The sequence below is a fragment of the Chanodichthys erythropterus genome, chromosome 20, assembly GCF_024489055.1.
Source record: "Chanodichthys erythropterus isolate Z2021 chromosome 20, ASM2448905v1, whole genome shotgun sequence".
NCBI lineage: Eukaryota > Metazoa > Chordata > Actinopteri > Cypriniformes > Xenocyprididae > Chanodichthys > Chanodichthys erythropterus.
In genome coordinates this window covers 36,640,485-36,658,479 of record NC_090240.1, presented here as the reverse complement: position 1 = coordinate 36,658,479, position 17,995 = coordinate 36,640,485, and the positions used below count along the sequence as shown (strand labels likewise).

General features: G+C 36.5%; 2 protein-coding genes across 2 annotated transcripts; one reads left to right on the top strand and one right to left on the bottom strand.

The window, feature by feature from the left end:
- Positions 1 to 3: 3 nt before the first annotated feature.
- LOC137009375 (uncharacterized) lies at positions 4 to 7,836 on the top strand. Its single transcript, XM_067371535.1, has 13 exons — positions 4 to 70; positions 190 to 449; positions 550 to 645; positions 900 to 1,007; positions 1,282 to 1,352; positions 2,993 to 3,090; positions 3,250 to 3,447; positions 3,531 to 3,617; positions 4,437 to 4,693; positions 4,794 to 4,919; positions 5,519 to 5,659; positions 5,743 to 5,842; positions 5,978 to 7,836. Exons 1-13 carry the CDS (start codon positions 52 to 54, stop codon positions 6,193 to 6,195), a joined length of 1,779 nt encoding a protein of 592 aa, XP_067227636.1. The 5' UTR covers positions 4 to 51; the 3' UTR covers positions 6,196 to 7,836.
- A 1,799-nt stretch (positions 7,837 to 9,635) lies between these two features.
- Positions 9,636 to 16,787, bottom strand: LOC137008814 (uncharacterized). Its single transcript, XM_067370529.1, has 6 exons — positions 16,706 to 16,787; positions 13,765 to 13,946; positions 11,276 to 11,620; positions 10,969 to 11,146; positions 10,309 to 10,436; positions 9,636 to 9,845 (listed from the first exon to the last, which is right to left on the bottom strand). Exons 1-6 carry the CDS (start codon positions 16,785 to 16,787, stop codon positions 9,636 to 9,638), a joined length of 1,125 nt encoding a protein of 374 aa, XP_067226630.1.
- Between the last annotated feature and the right edge of the window lie 1,208 nt (positions 16,788 to 17,995).

Here is a 17,995-nt window from a genome sequence, read left to right as displayed (position 1 = left end):
ACACTGCTTGAGGAAGAATTTCCTAAATTAAAAACTCTTCAGGGGGGCTGGATGTTTTACAAATCTACAGGTATTTATAATTTGCATGTCCAATATAAATGGTTGCATTGATAATTATGGATATTACTGGTGCTGTAGGTAAAAAAGTAATTCAGTGCTTTCTTGATTGTCCTCTGATTTTATTGTCAGGAAATAGTGGGCGGCGTAAGCTAACTTTAATTCCCACTGACTCTGATGGATACTCAACTCGGCTCCTGAAGTCAGTGTCGAAAAATGGGAAGAACATGCTCTTTGTAGTTCCACTACAAGAGCAGCTTTCCATTGAACCACTTCCCTATGATGCTGTGGAGTTTGCAAAGATGCCACTGTCAAACTGTATGAAATGTGGCAAGAAAATACCACTGCCATTGTTGCCCTTGCACATTGAAGAGTGCAACACAACTGAGACTGTAGGTTCTGTACTTGCATTGTTTTTGCCTTTTTTATTTGTTAGATCTATAATGCTTTCTTAATGGTTCCAGTTCAAATCTATTTCCATTAATTTGATAGGAATCTGTAAATGATATGATTTTGCATGAGGAACTTGATGATGAAATTGCTGACCGGCCAAGCCCACTTTACACAGAATTAGAGGAACAATCTGAGGTATTTGATCAAAATTCATTTTCTGACAAATGCGGAAATGTATTTTGTTCAGCAAAATATGTACTCAGGTAACTGCTCTGTGAGGCTATTCTGAAATTCGATGAGACTGATATGCAACTTTTAATGCCTTCAGCATAATTTTCCATCTAAGGTAGCAAATACAGTGTTCAACAAATTTATATTGAAAGAAATGTTTAGATCTATAATGCTTTCTTAATGGTTCAAGTTCAAATCTATTTCCATTACTTTGATAGGAATCTGTAAATTATGTGATTTTGAATGAGGAACTTGATGATGAAATTGTTAGTGGAGCCACTGACCAGCCAAGCCCACTTTACACAGAATTAGAAGAACCATCTGAGGTATTTGATCAAAATTCATTTTCTGACAAATGTGGAAATGTATTTTGTTCAGCAAAATATGCACCCAGGAAACTGCTCTGTGAAGCTATTCTGAAATTCGATGAGACTGATATGCAACTTTTAATGCCTTCAGCATCATTTTCTGTCTAAGATAGCAAATACAGTGTTCAACAAATTTATATTGAAAGAAATGTTTATTAAGCTAGCACATTTCTTTACTTGTGCTGGAAACAAATGAGAAACTTAAAAGGTTTTCGTACATTTATCTTTACAGATTTGTCCCATTTGCCAGATTTCTTTCCCAGCCGATGTCTTGCCATATCATGCAAGCATGTGTGGTGAAGGGTAAAGTTATGCTACAATACATAGAATACCTTAAAGAATTAGTCCACCTAAAGTTGAAATTTCTCTCATAACCTACTGACCTCCATTCCATCTCAGCTGTTGGGGACTTTTGTTCATCTTAGTCAAATTAAAGATATTTATAATTTATTCACAGGGAGGAAAGAAGACAGGAACTAACAATTTGAAAGTCACATTTATAAAGCAAACTATTATCATGTATGAATGTTCATTTCTCCACCATAAGCCGCCTCTAAAGGCGTTTCAGAGAATTTGGCAATACATCCAACCGGTCACACAACCACAGATCACACGTAACTACACCAGCCCAGGACCTCCACATCCAGCATCTTCACCTCCAAGATCGTCTGTGGACAGCTGCTGCAATAATTGGTTTGCAAAACCAAAGAATTTCTGCACAAACTGTCAGAAACAGTCTCAGGGAAGCTCAATTGCTTGCTCGTCGTCCTTATTGGGGTCTCGACCTGACTGTAGTTCGTCATCGTTACCGACTTGAGTGGGCAAATGCTCACATTCAATGGTGTCTGGAGAAGTGCTCACTAACACAGATTTAGACAGATTTGTGAACAATATTTGAGAGAACATAGAAAAAGTCTTAGATCTTTGAGTTCAGCTCATGAAAAATGGGGGCAAAAACAAAAGTGCTGCTTTATAATTTTGTTCAGTGTAGTTTAAAGTCACAATACGTAGGATTTTTGAATTAAAATATATATTTAAAAAAACACTAGAACAGTGTTATATACACAATTTTGTTAACTTGTGCATTTATATTATACCGAATGTTTCCAAGAATGTTTAAATCCAGAGAAATAAGTCATTTTTACATAGGAGATGAACCGTGTCCATGCATCGCCAATCAATGACACCATACCCGTGTTAGCCTCGGTTTCCGGTTTTATTTTGCAGAAACCATGGATACACCAGAGATGCTTTAATATATGTTTTATTCGACAATGGAACAACTGTTTGGATACATTTATAAACAGAAAAACTAATCATTGTTATCAATCATTCTTATTGTTTGAATTTCGTTTTCTTAATTTACCGCGAATACCATGTTTTACCAATACTAATATCGATCTAGCTTACTGCAGTGCACAACAAGTGATTTATAGCCGCCACCAAGCATACACACATAGTAATGTTATCTAATATGATAAACAGTGCTGCGTTACACCACATATGCTTGACCAGAAGCCTCGTTCAGCTTGCACAGCACTCACCCTGCTCTGCCTCATGCGACAGTGACGTTGATAATCTCATCCATTCTTGAAGATGACATATCTAATGATTCAATTTCGGCATCATCAAGCTACACCTTTGTTTTGACTAGGTGACCTCTAGTGGCGAAAAACTACATAGTGTGCCTTTAAAATTACTACCTTAAAATAGTCAGACATGAACATCAAAAGTCAACATCTGAAATAGCATGGAGGTGAATTGATTCTTGGGTGGACAAATCTTTTAATTAATTCCTTAAAATACATCTTTAGCTATAAATCTTTAGCTATAAAGACTTTATTTTGTCTATTTAAAATGGATGTCTCTTTTTCTTAAATTAATGTGCAAGAATTTCGACACTGGTTGGATAAACAATGTTCAATGTGCCATGCATATTTTAGAGAAAGGAGTTTCAGTGACAGTGATTCTCCAAGCACTTCTACAAGACATGAACTACCAGGACCCTCAATGGCACAATCATACACATCACTATCAGCAGGTTGTGCACCACACTTTCTGCTTGGTTAGAGCTGTTGTAATGTTTTGAAACAAGTGCATTTATATGTAAAAATTTTAACTTTTTCTGTATTGTGGCATTGTTTTTAGCCCTAGATTTGTTGTAAAACTATATTTGTAAACTTGTGAATTTCTTTTTCAGCATGGAAATATGAAACTGACCCTCTGAAAGCATCTCAAATGTTCCGTGCGGAATTGCTTTCCGAAAATAGGTTCTGTCCATCTATGTCACTAATGATCAACCAATTTGATACTGTGGACGAGCAGGACAGAACACTGATTTCATTTTATAAAAAGAACAGTGCTAACTGGTCAGCTCCATTGAGATGTAATTTGATAGGTATGACACGCTAACGTTATTTGAAGCAACCGTTGTTTGTACAATTTGTGAGATTGAGATTGCTATTTAGTATTTCTTTTTAGGAGATGAAGCTGTTGGCACAGGAGTCAACCGTCATATTTTTTCAATGATTATGCAAAAACTGAAGACTGGCTTCTCTTTAAATTTGGGTATGTAATCAGTTGCAATTCTATTTCACAAACACACACTTATATAAAATATGATCGTGAAAGTAGCTACAACATGCGTGAGTTGTTGTCCCGCTTCATGTTTGTCACCAATGAACTGTATGAAATGTAAGCTGTAGGTGTGGAGTGAAGCAGGTGCGTTAAATCATTTTAATGTGTTATTGATCCATAAATAACTAATTAAATTAATGTGTTAAATCAACATCCCCCCTTCCTACACACTGATGTGCCAGGAGGTCACCTGTTACAGATGGACTCAAACCAGTCAATCTGCTACCAACAATTTTGGACGACTGATCATTGAAATCACTTTTTTTTCTCATCCTGATGGTTGCAAACATTAACTGAAGCTCCTGGTAGTGTTGTAGTCAAGATCACCTAAACCGAGACCAAGTCGAGACCAAAACCATTGTGTGTCGAGACCCTTTGAGGGGGGTTGAGACCATGACAAGATCAAGACCAAGGCATGTCGATACCGACTCAAGACCAAGACCAGACTAGCACTCCTCAAATTCATCTGAAAGATCCACATTTACTGCCTGAGAAATGTCTTATTTTTAATCAATATTTACAATTAGAAGTAAAGCTGCAAGCAGCGATGAAAGGGCCCTCGCACTCGGGCTTACTACCACCCAGTGGCCTTAGGAAAACAGTGAATAGTGGTCGACATGTATGTAAGCGAGTAAATACATAAACACAGGAGAATTATGGCAAAGTCATTTCAAAGTGCCACACTTCCTGCTGCCAACAGGTGGCGCTTTGACTGTAACTGAATAAGTTAAGGTTCATGTTTTTCTGAAGGTTCTGCTGCCACAACCCTTTTTGAGGGAGAAAAAAACCACCGTGTCCCATCTGCATCTGTTGTACTACGTGACAGCAACCTATTCCAGATGGCTGGTCGAATGATAGGTCATTCTTTTGTACATGGAGGTCCTTGTCTTTCTGGACTGAGCTTACCGGTGGTAATACTTCTAACTGGAGGAAGTGCTGATAGTGCGGCTTCAGCTCTGACGCTGCAGGATTGCCCCGACTTAGACCACCGGGAAACCATTCGTTTGGTAAGTACTTGCAATGTATTGTAAGATTTTTTTTCTTTTTGTATAAACTTGTCAACGAATCATTTTTTTAATGATTTTAAAGTATTTGATGTTCTTGCAGCTCAAGAAAACAAAACTCACTGAAGAAGAAAGGACTAGATTGTCTGAACTTTGCCTTTTCTGGGATCTCCCTGTTCTGTCTTCCACTAATCGTGACTGGCTGTTTCAACAGCTGTTGTCACATGCAGTAAGTCTTGCCATTTTGTTTTATAATGATTCTGTGACAGGAGTAATAAAAAAAAAAAAAAAAAAAAAAAAAAAAGATTCAGCTCTATTTACCTTGAATTTAATATATATCAATCTACTGTCACGGCAAATCACAGAGACGAACAGACAGATCCAAGTGCAGGGTTAATTTAATGAGAAATCCAAAATCGTAGTCCAGAAACAGGCAAGGGTCAAAATCCAATAAAGCAGTCAAAACAGAGAACAAGAAAACACACAAAGAAACTGGTAATCTGAACTGAAAGCTCCATGACAAAAGCAGAAACAAACAGGGTATAAATAGACAACACAGATGAGGAAACACAAAACAGCTGGGTGCAATGACATGGGATAATGAGTCCGGGAAGTGCATTATGGGTAATGAAGTTCACAAGTGGGGTGAGACACAGTCTGGGTTGGAGTGCCCTCTAGTGGCAGACAAGGGCACTCCCAGTAATGATCATGACATCTACTAAATGAATATTGTTGCCTCAGCTCACTGTTTCTAAAAATATGAATTATTTAACCTTTTTTTTATGCTGTTTAAAATTAAGCTTTTGTTTTTGTACATTTTGCTTTCAGGTACTTGGACGTGTTAAAAGACAGATTAAGGATTTGAGAAAAGGTATCAAAGAAACTGGTATCTGGCCACTTCTATCCCAGAGACATGACATGCAACACATAGTTTTCCCAAGGGATTCAGTTATGGACATTACATCACAGGTAAGTATACTTGCATTTGAAAAATAAAATAAAATAAATAAAGTTCAGGAAATGTTTTAACATTCTTATTCAAACCTTTATAGACAGTCCTTCAAAAAATTCAATGGCCAAAGGACAATGACTCTATTTCTGTTGAGACAAAGTGCGTCATCACGAGCTATATGCGAAGGTTCATTGAAGAAGGTAATGGTTTTATTTATGCTCTGTGAGTTGCAAATTTAGTTAAAAATATCTGTGTGGTTTAATACCATTTACATAAAGCAGCTAGAATAAATTTTTATAATTAAACGTATGATTTCTTTAATTACTCTTTCATAGCATCACCAAACATGCTGAGTGACCTAATGAAGTTCTGGGTGGGATGGGAAGTGCCAGAAGAAGACCTAGTTTTGGAAGTGGTGACTGCCAGATACCCTGTTGCACACACGTGTTTCAAAAGCTTGAGCCTTCCCTGTCACTATCAGAGCTATGCCGCATTCAAAATGGATATGGTAATGTGCCTACAATCTGTAAATAGTGGATTTGGTCTCATTTAACTAGCAAGAGATAACTGGGGTAGTGTGTTTGATGAACTTCTTATATGCCTCTTTAAAAGATGATAGTAATGTTCTTCAACTAAATAAAGGATTTAGCCAAATTTAACAAGAGTTATTAAAAAAAAAAAAAAAAAAAAAAGACAAGAGGCTTATGTGTTTGACAATGTTTTAACGTTTAACCAAATGTATTTTTCAGTTGGTATATACATGTCTTTTAAAGGGGTCATGAATTGAGAAATCAACTTTTCCTTCAGCTTTTGATATATTAGAGGTCATTGTACTATAAGATGTAAGTTTCAGAACTGAAAACTGAAAACTTACTCCAATAAAAGCTTTTATTGACACCAGACCCATTGAACGATTGATCCTGGAATGTGTCTATAGATGGTGAAACTCCGCCTCCACAGAAGAAATCAATGCCTACTTCATCATTGCATAATTAGCCCCGCCCACTGGTGTATTAGTGAGATGAGGAGCAGAGAAGAGCGATACAGGACTAAAATAACATTACCTTTCAAAGGATCCTAATGCAGGAATATGATTTATTTTCAACAAACCTCAGTTGAGCTTTATTTATTTGTATTAGGTTCATTTCACTGTGGATTCTTTGGTAAATCAATCACATTTCAGTGCAAACAGACTTTTACGATATGAACTCGACAGTAATGCAACAACATGTCAGTAACTGTGTTCATTCTAATGCCTGATCTGATATTAATGATTCATGTACAGTCACATGATCTTTGTCTGTGTGTCAGTAAATCAAACCAACTGCCAACTTCTCGTTTCGCTTAGCAGGATGAAAATAATCTTATTTAAACAGTGATTAAAATATATGTAGAAAGCGTTCAAAGAACGCTCCCTTTACAATCTCTGGAGCTGTCAATCAAACAATGTGAGTTTATCAGTGACTGACGCACAAAACTCCAGTTTTATTCAACAAATCTCTTAGTTATATTGCGTATACACTGTTAGTTATGATGAAAGCATTAGTTAGTTTGCAGAAATTGAGTTGCAATGACGAGATCACTGCTTTTATGCGCTCAACAACATGACTGTGATCAACTACAGTGTTCATCACTGCAATCTTTCATGCCACAATATATAAAATGATATAGATCTAAATATAATCAAAACTTTACATGATTATTTAACTTTGAGAGCTGTAATAGTGAAAATGTGATAAAATTTGAGAGAGTAATTCTTATCTATTTCAAATGCAAAGATGTCAGCCAATCACAGCAGTGGGCGTTTACACTGAAGTCTCAAAGAGACACGCCCCTTAAAACAGAGCGTTCAAATCAGAGGATAAAATCAGGGTAGGAAAAATGCCTTTTATTTCTAAATGATGACAATTTTTGATGTAAAAGTCATATTAACTTTATATGTGCACCCCAGGAAACATTACAAAACAATAAAACAACACAGTTCATGACCCCTTTAAAACAGTAAAAACCTGTTTGTATGTTAGAAAGCAATATTAAATGTCAAAGGAATAGTTCACTCAAATGTAAACTCTGTAGGATTGTTTTTTAGATTAACCTGAATCAAAAATTTTCATTCTGTATAATGAGACATTCTAATGTTTTGGCCAAATCTAATGTGTAATCATATTGTTTGATGCATAAATAAAATATATAAATAGACTTCATTTTGATTCCAACTGACTTAAAATTGTGAGAATGAATAAGACATTTTTTGGCATGAAAATTGTAATAGAAAGGGTTAGTTCACCCAAAAATTAAAGTTCTGTCAGATGAATCGCCTTCGATAATGAACACCATATTGCATAGCTTGTCAGTGATCTACGGCTCTGTCTATTAAATGCCGCTTCATTTGAAAGCAGGTGATGGCGATTTAGCGGTAATCAGGGAACCGGCTTTACTTCACTTACCTGGCCCAGTGAGGGACTGGCTACGGAGGAGTGAGGAAGCAGCAATCAAGATGCTGTTCACGTACAGAAATATCTATTAAAAATTCAGTTTGAAATTAAGCATTATATAGTCTGACCTGAACCCCACTGAACATTAGATGAATTTGAACACAGACTACAAATCAGGCCTCACCATCAAGTGATTTTTTGAGAAATGCAATTACTAACTCAGACATTCTGGGCCACATTTATAAAAAAAAAAGTCTGGCTGTGTGCTGCTTTGAGCTCTTGTTCAGGACGATGGAGAGTTTGGCGATACGAGGTCCTGCCCGTCCATGAAGATCTCAATGCTCACATCATTGCCAGTGGGCAACGGATGCAAAGTCGGCTTGGAGCCGTTCTAAAGGCAGTTCTAAAGGCAGTTTACAACACTGACTTGTGTGAATTTTACACTGTTTGAATTTTGTTATTTTACATCGAAATACTTTAAATACCCTGGCACTGCAGAACTATTGTGACTTAAAATAAAAAATATTATGGCTGCAATTACTAATAAAAAAACTAAAAATATCATAAAAATAGTCTAAGTGAATTTTTATTAATGTTTAGTTGTGTCTCACTGTACATTAATGAAAAACACATTGTTTTTGGATATCATGTTTAGCATAGCAAGTACACAGCAAAAATCAGAGTGTTCAATGTACTCTATAGGAGTACACTGAACACTGGTTTCAGTGTATATATAGGTCCAAGAGTTCGGTGTTCGTTGAACACTGTAAAAAGTGTAAAATATATACTCTCAAAAATAGTTACATTAGAACACCTGGAGAGTTAAAATGTACTCTTATACATAGCACTTTTTGACACTGTTTCAGTGCTTTTGAACACCTGCAGTGTAAACCTAGAACCTTTGCTGAGCTTATTATTTAACACTTGGAGAGTACAAATGTACTCTAAAGCCAGTACTTTTTTATTTACAGTGTTTCAATAGTTTCCAACACCTGCAGTGTAAACCTAGAAACATCAGTGAATGAAAAATACTCCAAGTTAGTGCTTTTTATGTCTGTTTTATTAAACAGTTCATGGATGTGCAAAAACCACAAACTCATACAAACGCATGTACAGGAACCACATACTGATAATCTCGATCAAAACCTTAAGTAGTTTGCAGATCAAACGGCTTAAAGAAGTGCAATTTATCAACTTTAAGCATGGAAACATTCTGATCATTTCCCTGCGTCACATGAAAGGAATGAAAATGCTCTGCAAAACAAAGTGTCTGAAAGTCCTCTGTTACAAGAAAATATTCTCGATTAAATGCAATGATGTCTTTTATCTGACTAAATACAGGCAAATCGTCCTCTTTGTCTGTGCAAACTAAAAGGCCTGGACGATACTCAGTTCAACATTTGAACGGTAACAAAACTAGACTTGCAAACAAAGCATCTGAACATCATAACTCTTTAGTTGAGGAGCTTAGCTCTTAGGTCCTTGACTCTGGGAGTTTCGTGAGAATGACCTACATCAATGTTGTAGATGGTGGTCTGCACAAATGTGTACATGCCATTTAAGGCCTGGTCATAGGAGATGCCGAAAACATAATGTGCTTTGAACAGTTCATCAAAGGCTGACAGGAAGACTTGCCCTTGCAGGGAAGGAGATCACCATCCAATGCAATGTAGAACTCGTGGATGTGCTTTCTTGTCGTCCCAACTGCCAGGATGTAGGGCTGCCTCCGCTGGTTTGGACCAGAGTGCTCCTGAAGGCTGCGACATGACTGTAAGATAACAATAAACTGAAATGAATCTACACTGAACATCACATTTTGATGGATAAGTCACACTCTGATAGAACCCTTTGATGGCACAGTTAGCTTTCCCATGCAGGATATATTTAGCATGTGATAAGGCAACCAAGGTTTTGTACCATGGTCACACAAAGAGAGGGAATTAAACAGAGAGGTCATCAATGTTGGTTACCTTAGCACATGTCCCTGCAAACTCTAATACGTTGGAAAGACAAACAGACAACTGAAAATAAGAATGAACCAGCACAAGACTGCGGTCAAAAGAGTGAACCCCACTCTCTATTCGCTATGCACTTCCAGGAGGCAAAACATGAATTATCAGACTTAAAATTCTGTGGATGTGGCATTGAAAAGAAATAGATTAATAATCTGGGGGGTTAAACTATTGCCTTTTGACAACGGCTATTGCCATTAAAGATCAGGACACACTGACCTTATGAAATTTGACTACACGGTCCACAGCTTCCCGGGTACTGATCTTTACAGCTCCCTTCTTTCCACTTGGAGGTGGTGGCAGTAGGTAGACCAGCAGTAGCAGTGAGGCCATGTCACTATCCCAACCTGAGAAGGCAGAAGCACCTGCTTAAAGCATGATATACACCTAACCAAAACCTTTGATACTACATCAATATTAAAACTCAAAACTCTTTTCAATAAAAATTCTAGTTCTGCAACTAACATTTTTTTTGATAATCGATTAACCTGTCAATTATTAATCAATTGGTTGGATTAAAAGTCCAAAATATCAAGGAAATTTTATTCTGCACAATGCTCTCCTTCAAACATTGTGCCAATTGAAGCCTATGAAAATGGTAGTAACTTAATCTACGTGGGCTTCAGTCAAGGGTTATTGCGCTTCCATTCCCACTGCCGTTTGATTGATACACGGACTTGCGCTCATTCAGTGAAGTTTACAAAGATTCAATTACTGTCAGGACTTTGTGTAAAATGCTGAGGAAAATGCTTTTTACACCATTGTGAAGTGACATCACTGACTGGAATTTTCCACAGTGATGTCACTATTTGTCATGGTAAATAAATTAAGTAAGTCGACATTTGAAAGATACACACCAGATTCATGTAAATTATTTACCTGGGACCTCGTCATCCTCATCAGTGTTCTCCTCTGCAGACTGGATGAGATGCTCAAGCAGGGGTGTCTTGCTGATGTCCTTGGCTTGCTCTATTACTTTGGCCTTCAGGAAATCCCATTTCTCAAGGAGTTTTGATGAAGTCTCAGCTCCAAACAAAAGGTCAAAGTCTTGCGCCACCTAAAGGGGAAGAAGCAAGCATATGTGTATTTGATGATGGTGGTATAGTGGTAGGTGACCATTTTCATCTTTGAGCAGCTGTTCTTGACATTGCAAAAACAAATATGCTTACAAAAAAAAAAAACTTACCAGGCCTTTTGTGTCAAGAAACCTTGGGAACACAGTAAGCACTGTGCTGCATTGCTCAGGATCATGAATCAACTTTTGCCGGTGCTGGAAAGTTTCTCTCATTTTCATGAAGATCTGTTCGTTGTCTGTGCTGTGTTTCAGTAGAGATATGGCCTCACGACACTGGTCTCCCTCCAACTGCTGCACTTTAGTCACATCTCTCTGTAAGTTTGGTCCGCTGCTGCCTGTAGTGTGAGAGCTCCTTCTCCTACCCCCATTGGTACCGCCATTGCTGAGTTCTCGCTGTGTGTTTTTAATCTTCCAGGCAATGTAGCCCTCATTGCTGTCTATGTCAAAAAAGTGTTCCTAAAGACAGTATCAACAAAGATGGAAATGTATAAAAAAACAGTTTCAGCATGAACCAATAGAGATCTTTAGAAAAGAAGTGTTAGACTTCTAAAATGCACCAGAACATTATTCATTTGTTTATTAAGATTAACCTTACTTTTAAATTTGTACTCACATAGCCTTTTTTGGAGTAGGGATCTTTTAGAGAGGGGAACAGTGTTACTATCCCCAATGCATACTGTGCTCTTTTATCCATAGGGGAGCACGTCTGTGGAATAAATGTTGTGTATTAAAACCAACACACTGGAAAACCTATGATCTGCGCAAGGCCACAGCTCATTGGCAACAGTTGTCATTTAATGATAATCACCTATTTGATTACAACTACCAAATCTGCAATTGAATACTATGAATATACACTTTACCAAATCATGCACCATAAAGCATTTTACTTACCCATACTTTTCAAACATTTCAGCAACAACAATGCTGACGAGATCACGGCGTGCTCGGTCCTTCATCTCTCCTGTCATTGCATATTTTGCAAGGATTTTCTCCCCCTCCAGGCTTTTGTTCCAGAATTCTTTTGACAAGCTTGACAGCAGGTTTACCAAAAATGTTATGGTAACAGTAACAGGTAAATGTAATGTTTACAACATAAAGTGAAATGTTCTGAAAAAACATCACCTCTTTGGCTTGTGAAGAACTGTCATCAGTATGTAGACTTTTTGGGGACATCACAAAGGCGTCATCAATGCGCTGTCTTTTGGGGACATCAGAGAAGCATCACTGTCCGATGAGGGTGATGATAGTGACAAGGTGTCTGTGCACGAGGACTGGATGGGAGAGTCTGAAAAGGGCAAAAAGATCATCATTTAAAAAAAATATTTCAGTCAATGTTTCCACAGGTTTAAGTGAGGAGAGGTTAAAAAAAGGCATGGTGAGACTGCTTACAGGAAACTTTTTTCTTTGCCATCTATAAATTACATGAGTTTTGGTAGTTAATGTGGCCAGACTTTAAGCAGTTTAGGCCATGATACATTAACTACTAGATGGCAAGACTGACTGTTTTTTGAGAAGTACTCGGGTCAACAGTCTTACCGGCTAATCCATTTTAGGGTTGGGCGATGTCCCCTAAATTGGCAGTTGACGATGTTTACAGTAATCGTGATGGACGATGATATCGTCGAGGGTGGGGGGGTGTATTTTAATTTTTCGTTATTATATAATTATTAATCATTATTTAACTTTATTACTTTATTTATCCCTTTTGACGCGTACGATCACACCGGTGTGATTAGAACGTTCAGTGCAGTGCATCACGTGATCAATTGCCAAATTCAAATGTGCGCGTCCATCTCTAAACCAGTGCGCAGCACTTTTGATATATCACAAATATGCAGTGTTTTCAACCACATGTTTATTTTAGGTTTCGGATGTTTAAATACATATAAGATGTTGTAAATCCAACAGAACCTGCGGCACAAACTAACATGGCGACGCCCATAACATGTATAGCTCAACTAACTCAATCATTATAAAATTGTTTAAACAGCCAAACACATCCACTTTCACATATTTGACAATTGGAATATCAGATATTTCATGTTATAGTTAACAAATTAGTGAATATTTTGAATAAAAAAGCAAAACTGAAATAAAAGCAGATCATCAGTCATACAGCACTGCGGTGTGTGACATGACAAGCAATGATGCGTCACCATGGAAACAATAAAGTAATACGTTCTAAATAACGGTTGCCTTGAAAAACTCACGCTGGGGGGTCAGCCAGAATGTTTTAAACTTACGTGCGAAAGGGTTATTTTATTTCCCAACTAATGACTCGTCTGGGCTTTCCAATAGGTTGCACGTGAAGGGAATAAAAGGGGCGGGCGTGGCATCACGATGGTGTCTCTCCATCGTGATGTCAGTCAGCCATCATGATGGACGATGATATCGTCCATCGGCACAACCCTAATCCATTTTATCTCAAATGTAGTTTTTCACATCCTTATGTGAACACTGACAGATAAGAGATAAGGTTGGAAATATGCAAAGTGGTCCTTTAACAGAGAAAGCACAAATCGGACATTGGTGAGAAGCTACTGTTTTGGTTTTGTGATAGCAAATAAATTACAATGTTAACACATTGGTATTGTTACCCTGCAATGTACACTGTAGTTGTGCAACCATTTACCAGAAACTGAAAGAACATTAACAATGGTCCACAGGATGTCTGCTTTTTCCTCCAAGATGTCGCTGAAGACCTCTTCATCAACCTCTGTTCCACTGTCATCCAGCACATACATGTTTGTCTCAGGGGGTATGCTGAACTTTGCTTTAGCTTTGAATACAGAAAAAAACATAAGTTGTTGTGTTACGGTTAGAAAGTGGGAGAAAAATAATGTTTTTAGCACTATTTCTATCTTAACCCCTTAACTGTCACCGTCCCACAGGTGGGACGTTTGCCATTACATATTTAAAACAGTAATATTCTATACTAAACCTAAACGAATCTTGATAAACTATATATCATTTGAAAGCTTAGAATCTCTAGTTTACATATTTGGTGACTGATTTCCAAAATAAATTACATAGGAGCAGTAATTTATCAATTTGCAACAAGCATATTTTCATACTCATAAGGCATGTTCAGACCTTTATTTTGAAATTGCAATGAACATGAAAAATCATTAAAGATTGGTTGAAACATGTTTGTTTTCATGCCAAGAGTTCAAAAGATAAAGATTTGAGAAAAAAAAGGTCTGAAAATGTTTTTAATAGGAAAAAAAAAACATTTATGATTGTGGCGCCGATCTATAACCTAGGCCTACATACATGTTATTTTTATGTTTATTAGAGGCTGAATTCATATCAAATTCTGCCAAAATTCCCATACTACTTCTATATAGGATGTCTACTTCATAAATTGTATGAAAATAATGGAAATATATGGTTCAGATCACTCAAACCATATATGGAAATGGAGGCGCCTTTATATGGTCAGTAATGGAGCTTGGTTGTCATCTAGTGAAAAAGTGTGGTACTGCGCCCAAACAAAATCTTACTGAAAGCTCATTTTTTGAGATATCAACCTGAAATTTGGAACACAACTTGTTCAGATTTTTGGCTTTGATTTCCTTGCAGCTTTAGAGTAAAACTTGTTTTGTAAAATATATATTTTATGTAAAATATAAAATATTATATTTTTACATTTTACATTTTCATAAACATAAACTTCTATAACTTTTTTCCTGTTTCACTTACATAAGTTTTTTCACATCTACAATAATCTGCCAAATTTCATCTTTAAAACAAGACCAGCCTTTTGTCTACACTCCAAAGTATGCTTGAATTACAACCATTTAAGTTTGGATAGTGCATTTTCTTGTCTAAAAAAAAAAAGTGGGGGTGACAGTTAAGGGGTTAATGGGCAAAGCTACGGTAGACTAGCATGGTGCTAAGAATAAAATTTCATATAAACGTACATCTAAACCAGTGGTCGCGTAAGACTTTCACATTGTCCTTTATTTTGATGGATATGGTCGTAAAAATTGCACCTTAATCTATTACTCCATTTTAATTTTCATATTTTAATTCTAAGACATTTAATAGCTTTCGTTTTAATTTACATTTTAATTTTTAATCATTCATGAACTTACAAGATATAGGAGCATATAGGCTAGATTATGCATTTTTTAATATATGAAGAGTCACTTTTCATAGTCAGGGTTTGTACAGATTTTGAAGAGTTTAATTTAAGCACTTTTCAAGCATTTTTAAGGTCCCTAAATCCATATTCAAGCAGCAACAAAATTAAAGCATATAAATAGTATAAACAGCACCCCTTTAGAAAACTACAATCTAAAATATTAGAATCTTCAATATAAATACAACTTATATTAAATCACTCTTTGGATACTTTTTAAAAATATGGTTATATTTTTGTATATTTGTTGTCAACTGTAAATTAGGTTGAGTTTTTTGTAGATGGTTGGAATAATAATAATGATAATAATGAGTATATAATACATGAATAGCTTTCGTAAATACCTTAAAATATTATTTTAATAAATAAACATTGTTTGGACACGTGAAAAACAGTGTTTAAGTGTTATCAATAGACTATTTAACTGAATCTAAACATATTCAACCAACACTGATTTGTTTATTTATTCTTGTCAGTGGCAGCTCTATTAGTCTGTATTTACACAGTAAGACATGATGCACAGATCTATACTGTCATATAAGATTTGTTTTGTCACGCCCGTTGCTATGGTTACTACTATCACGGAACGATTATTTACAGAACTCACACTGGTAAAAGCGGTGGTCACTCCGAAAGTTTAGTCCTCTAAGCATCATGAAAAACTAAACTTTCGACTGGCTACAATGCATACAATGCTGCAGACGTTAACATTTAAACTTTTGCTTTTGTAAACAGAAACCAGAGTGCTTACACAAACGTGCACGACGGAAAGAACACCCCCTCCCTACATTACATTTATATATTGATTCGATATTAATTAATTTCATAATGTTTTTAAAGAATTCAGTCAAATTCATTTGTCTCCGATTACCTTTGGAATGGCTGGTAAAGGCTTATTCTCCCATGGCGCTCACATCAGTGTGTTTCTTACATAACAGGATGCCTTTCAGTCTGTTGATCGTCGATGCAATCATTTTTTATTTATAATCTTCTCTAGGCAGTCATCGGTACAATTACAGCAAGCAACAAATCTTAATGCAGATGTTTGCGCGCCAGGCGAACACGAGGCGCCAAATAGGCCTAAATGGAATTACACGAGACCTGCTTCGTAACAGAGGGTGCCTCGCGACATTAAACAAAAAAATAAAAAATAACGATTGTCAGTCGGTTTTATTTATATTTTTAGTTACATCTGACGTCATGAAGAAATAAATTAAAGTCAAGCATTTTCCAAACTTTCGAGACTTTGTAGGAACCCTGATTCGACCTTCAGATGTTTCCGTCACTGCTAAAAAAATCAGTCAATGAAGGAAAATATTCGGTAAACAAGACCTCTGATCTAAACTTCAATTATAAAGAGAACGAAGAGAAGAATGCCATTAACATTAACTTACCCTCCCTGAGAAATGCTGGATATGATGCTCCATTGAGTTTGATGTACTTCTTCTTTCCTTGGTACTGCACTTTGAAAAGCATTGCTGTAGTTTTTCTCACATATTACTAAAACATAAAAAATACAACTGGTTTACTGAACACGCACAATACCAAATGTAGTGCAAATAAAGTCAGACTCAATCATTTCAGATGGGAATCTGTAACGTTAGCTTTCAAGGCTAGCTAACGTTAGTCAATTTAGCCTGCACAAGGCGGGAGATTGGGAGCGGCAGCTAACGTTACAAATGATTGCTGCAATTTCATTTAATGGTCAACGACAAAAAATTACCACTAAAAAAAACAGTTTTACCAGATCTAACATTCACAATTACTTTAGCTACCATTGGTATAGTAAGTTAGCTAACGTTAAACTAAATTACAAAACGTCACACCTCTTCTACTTCTACATTAGCGCTTTTAGTGTTTTAGTTATGATAATTAAGACAATAAGACAAACAGGAATATTCGGCATGATTAACTTGGTGATTTCTTACCTACGGTCCCGCAGAATCAAAATGTCGACGATTTCGGATGTCAGTTGGAAACTGGTGTCCATGAGGCTGCGTCATGATTCAACCAATGACAACGCTTAGTCCATCTGATGACGTATCGAAACCTAAACTCATGTGCGGACGGGACAGCAACAGATTGACTCTCAAAGAGTTCATCATCCCACTATAACACTACAACAGCTCCACATCAACACTGAACCAATACATTAACACTTGAGAGAGTTTCTGGTGAAGCCCAGTTTACTCCAAAGTGTATAAATTTTACTCTGGTCATCAAAACTCTGGGATTTTAACACTCTGACATTTGCTGTGTAGAGCAAGTGACTTCAGCTTAAATTAACATTACTCCAGAGTGAATTCAGAGATGAGGATCTTTGACTTTCTACTTGAGTGAAACTCTTTCCACACTCTCTAGTGTGAATATTTATATGCTTTTCAAGGTTTCCTCTTTGTGAAAAACTCCTCCCACACTGAGGGCATTTGTACGGTTTTTGATGCTTAATACCTTTCTTTAATTCAGTCTTTCCATGTCGATGGCCTTTGAAAGACTTTTCTTCAGTTTTGAGATCATGAGGTTTCTGATGCTGATGTTTCTACACTTCATTCAGTTTTTCACCTTTAATCTTTCACATCCTTCAAGTCTAAAATTGACCACAGAAAATTGTCAAAAATCAATTCTATCGTGGTAAATGTAAAGAAAAAGAAATGTATGGGAACTAGAAAGAAAGAAACTAAAGT

Excerpts from the sequence above, each read along its gene's own strand:
- LOC137008814 (XM_067370529.1), bottom strand. The coding sequence starts at position 16,787 with ATGCTTTTCAAAGTGCAGTACCAAGGAAAGAAGAAGTACATCAAACTC. Across the intron at positions 11,621-13,764 it reads ACTACAGTGTACATTGCAGG|GAACACTTTTTTGACATAGA; the intron begins GTAACAATACCA and ends TACTGTCTTTAG. Across the intron at positions 10,437-10,968 it reads TGAGGATGACGAGGTCCCAG|GTTGGGATAGTGACATGGCC; the intron begins GTAAATAATTTA and ends CTGCCTTCTCAG.
- LOC137009375 (XM_067371535.1), top strand. Across the intron at positions 450-549 it reads AGTGCAACACAACTGAGACT|GAATCTGTAAATGATATGAT; the intron begins GTAGGTTCTGTA and ends TTAATTTGATAG. Across the intron at positions 1,008-1,281 it reads AATTAGAAGAACCATCTGAG|ATTTGTCCCATTTGCCAGAT; the intron begins GTATTTGATCAA and ends TTATCTTTACAG.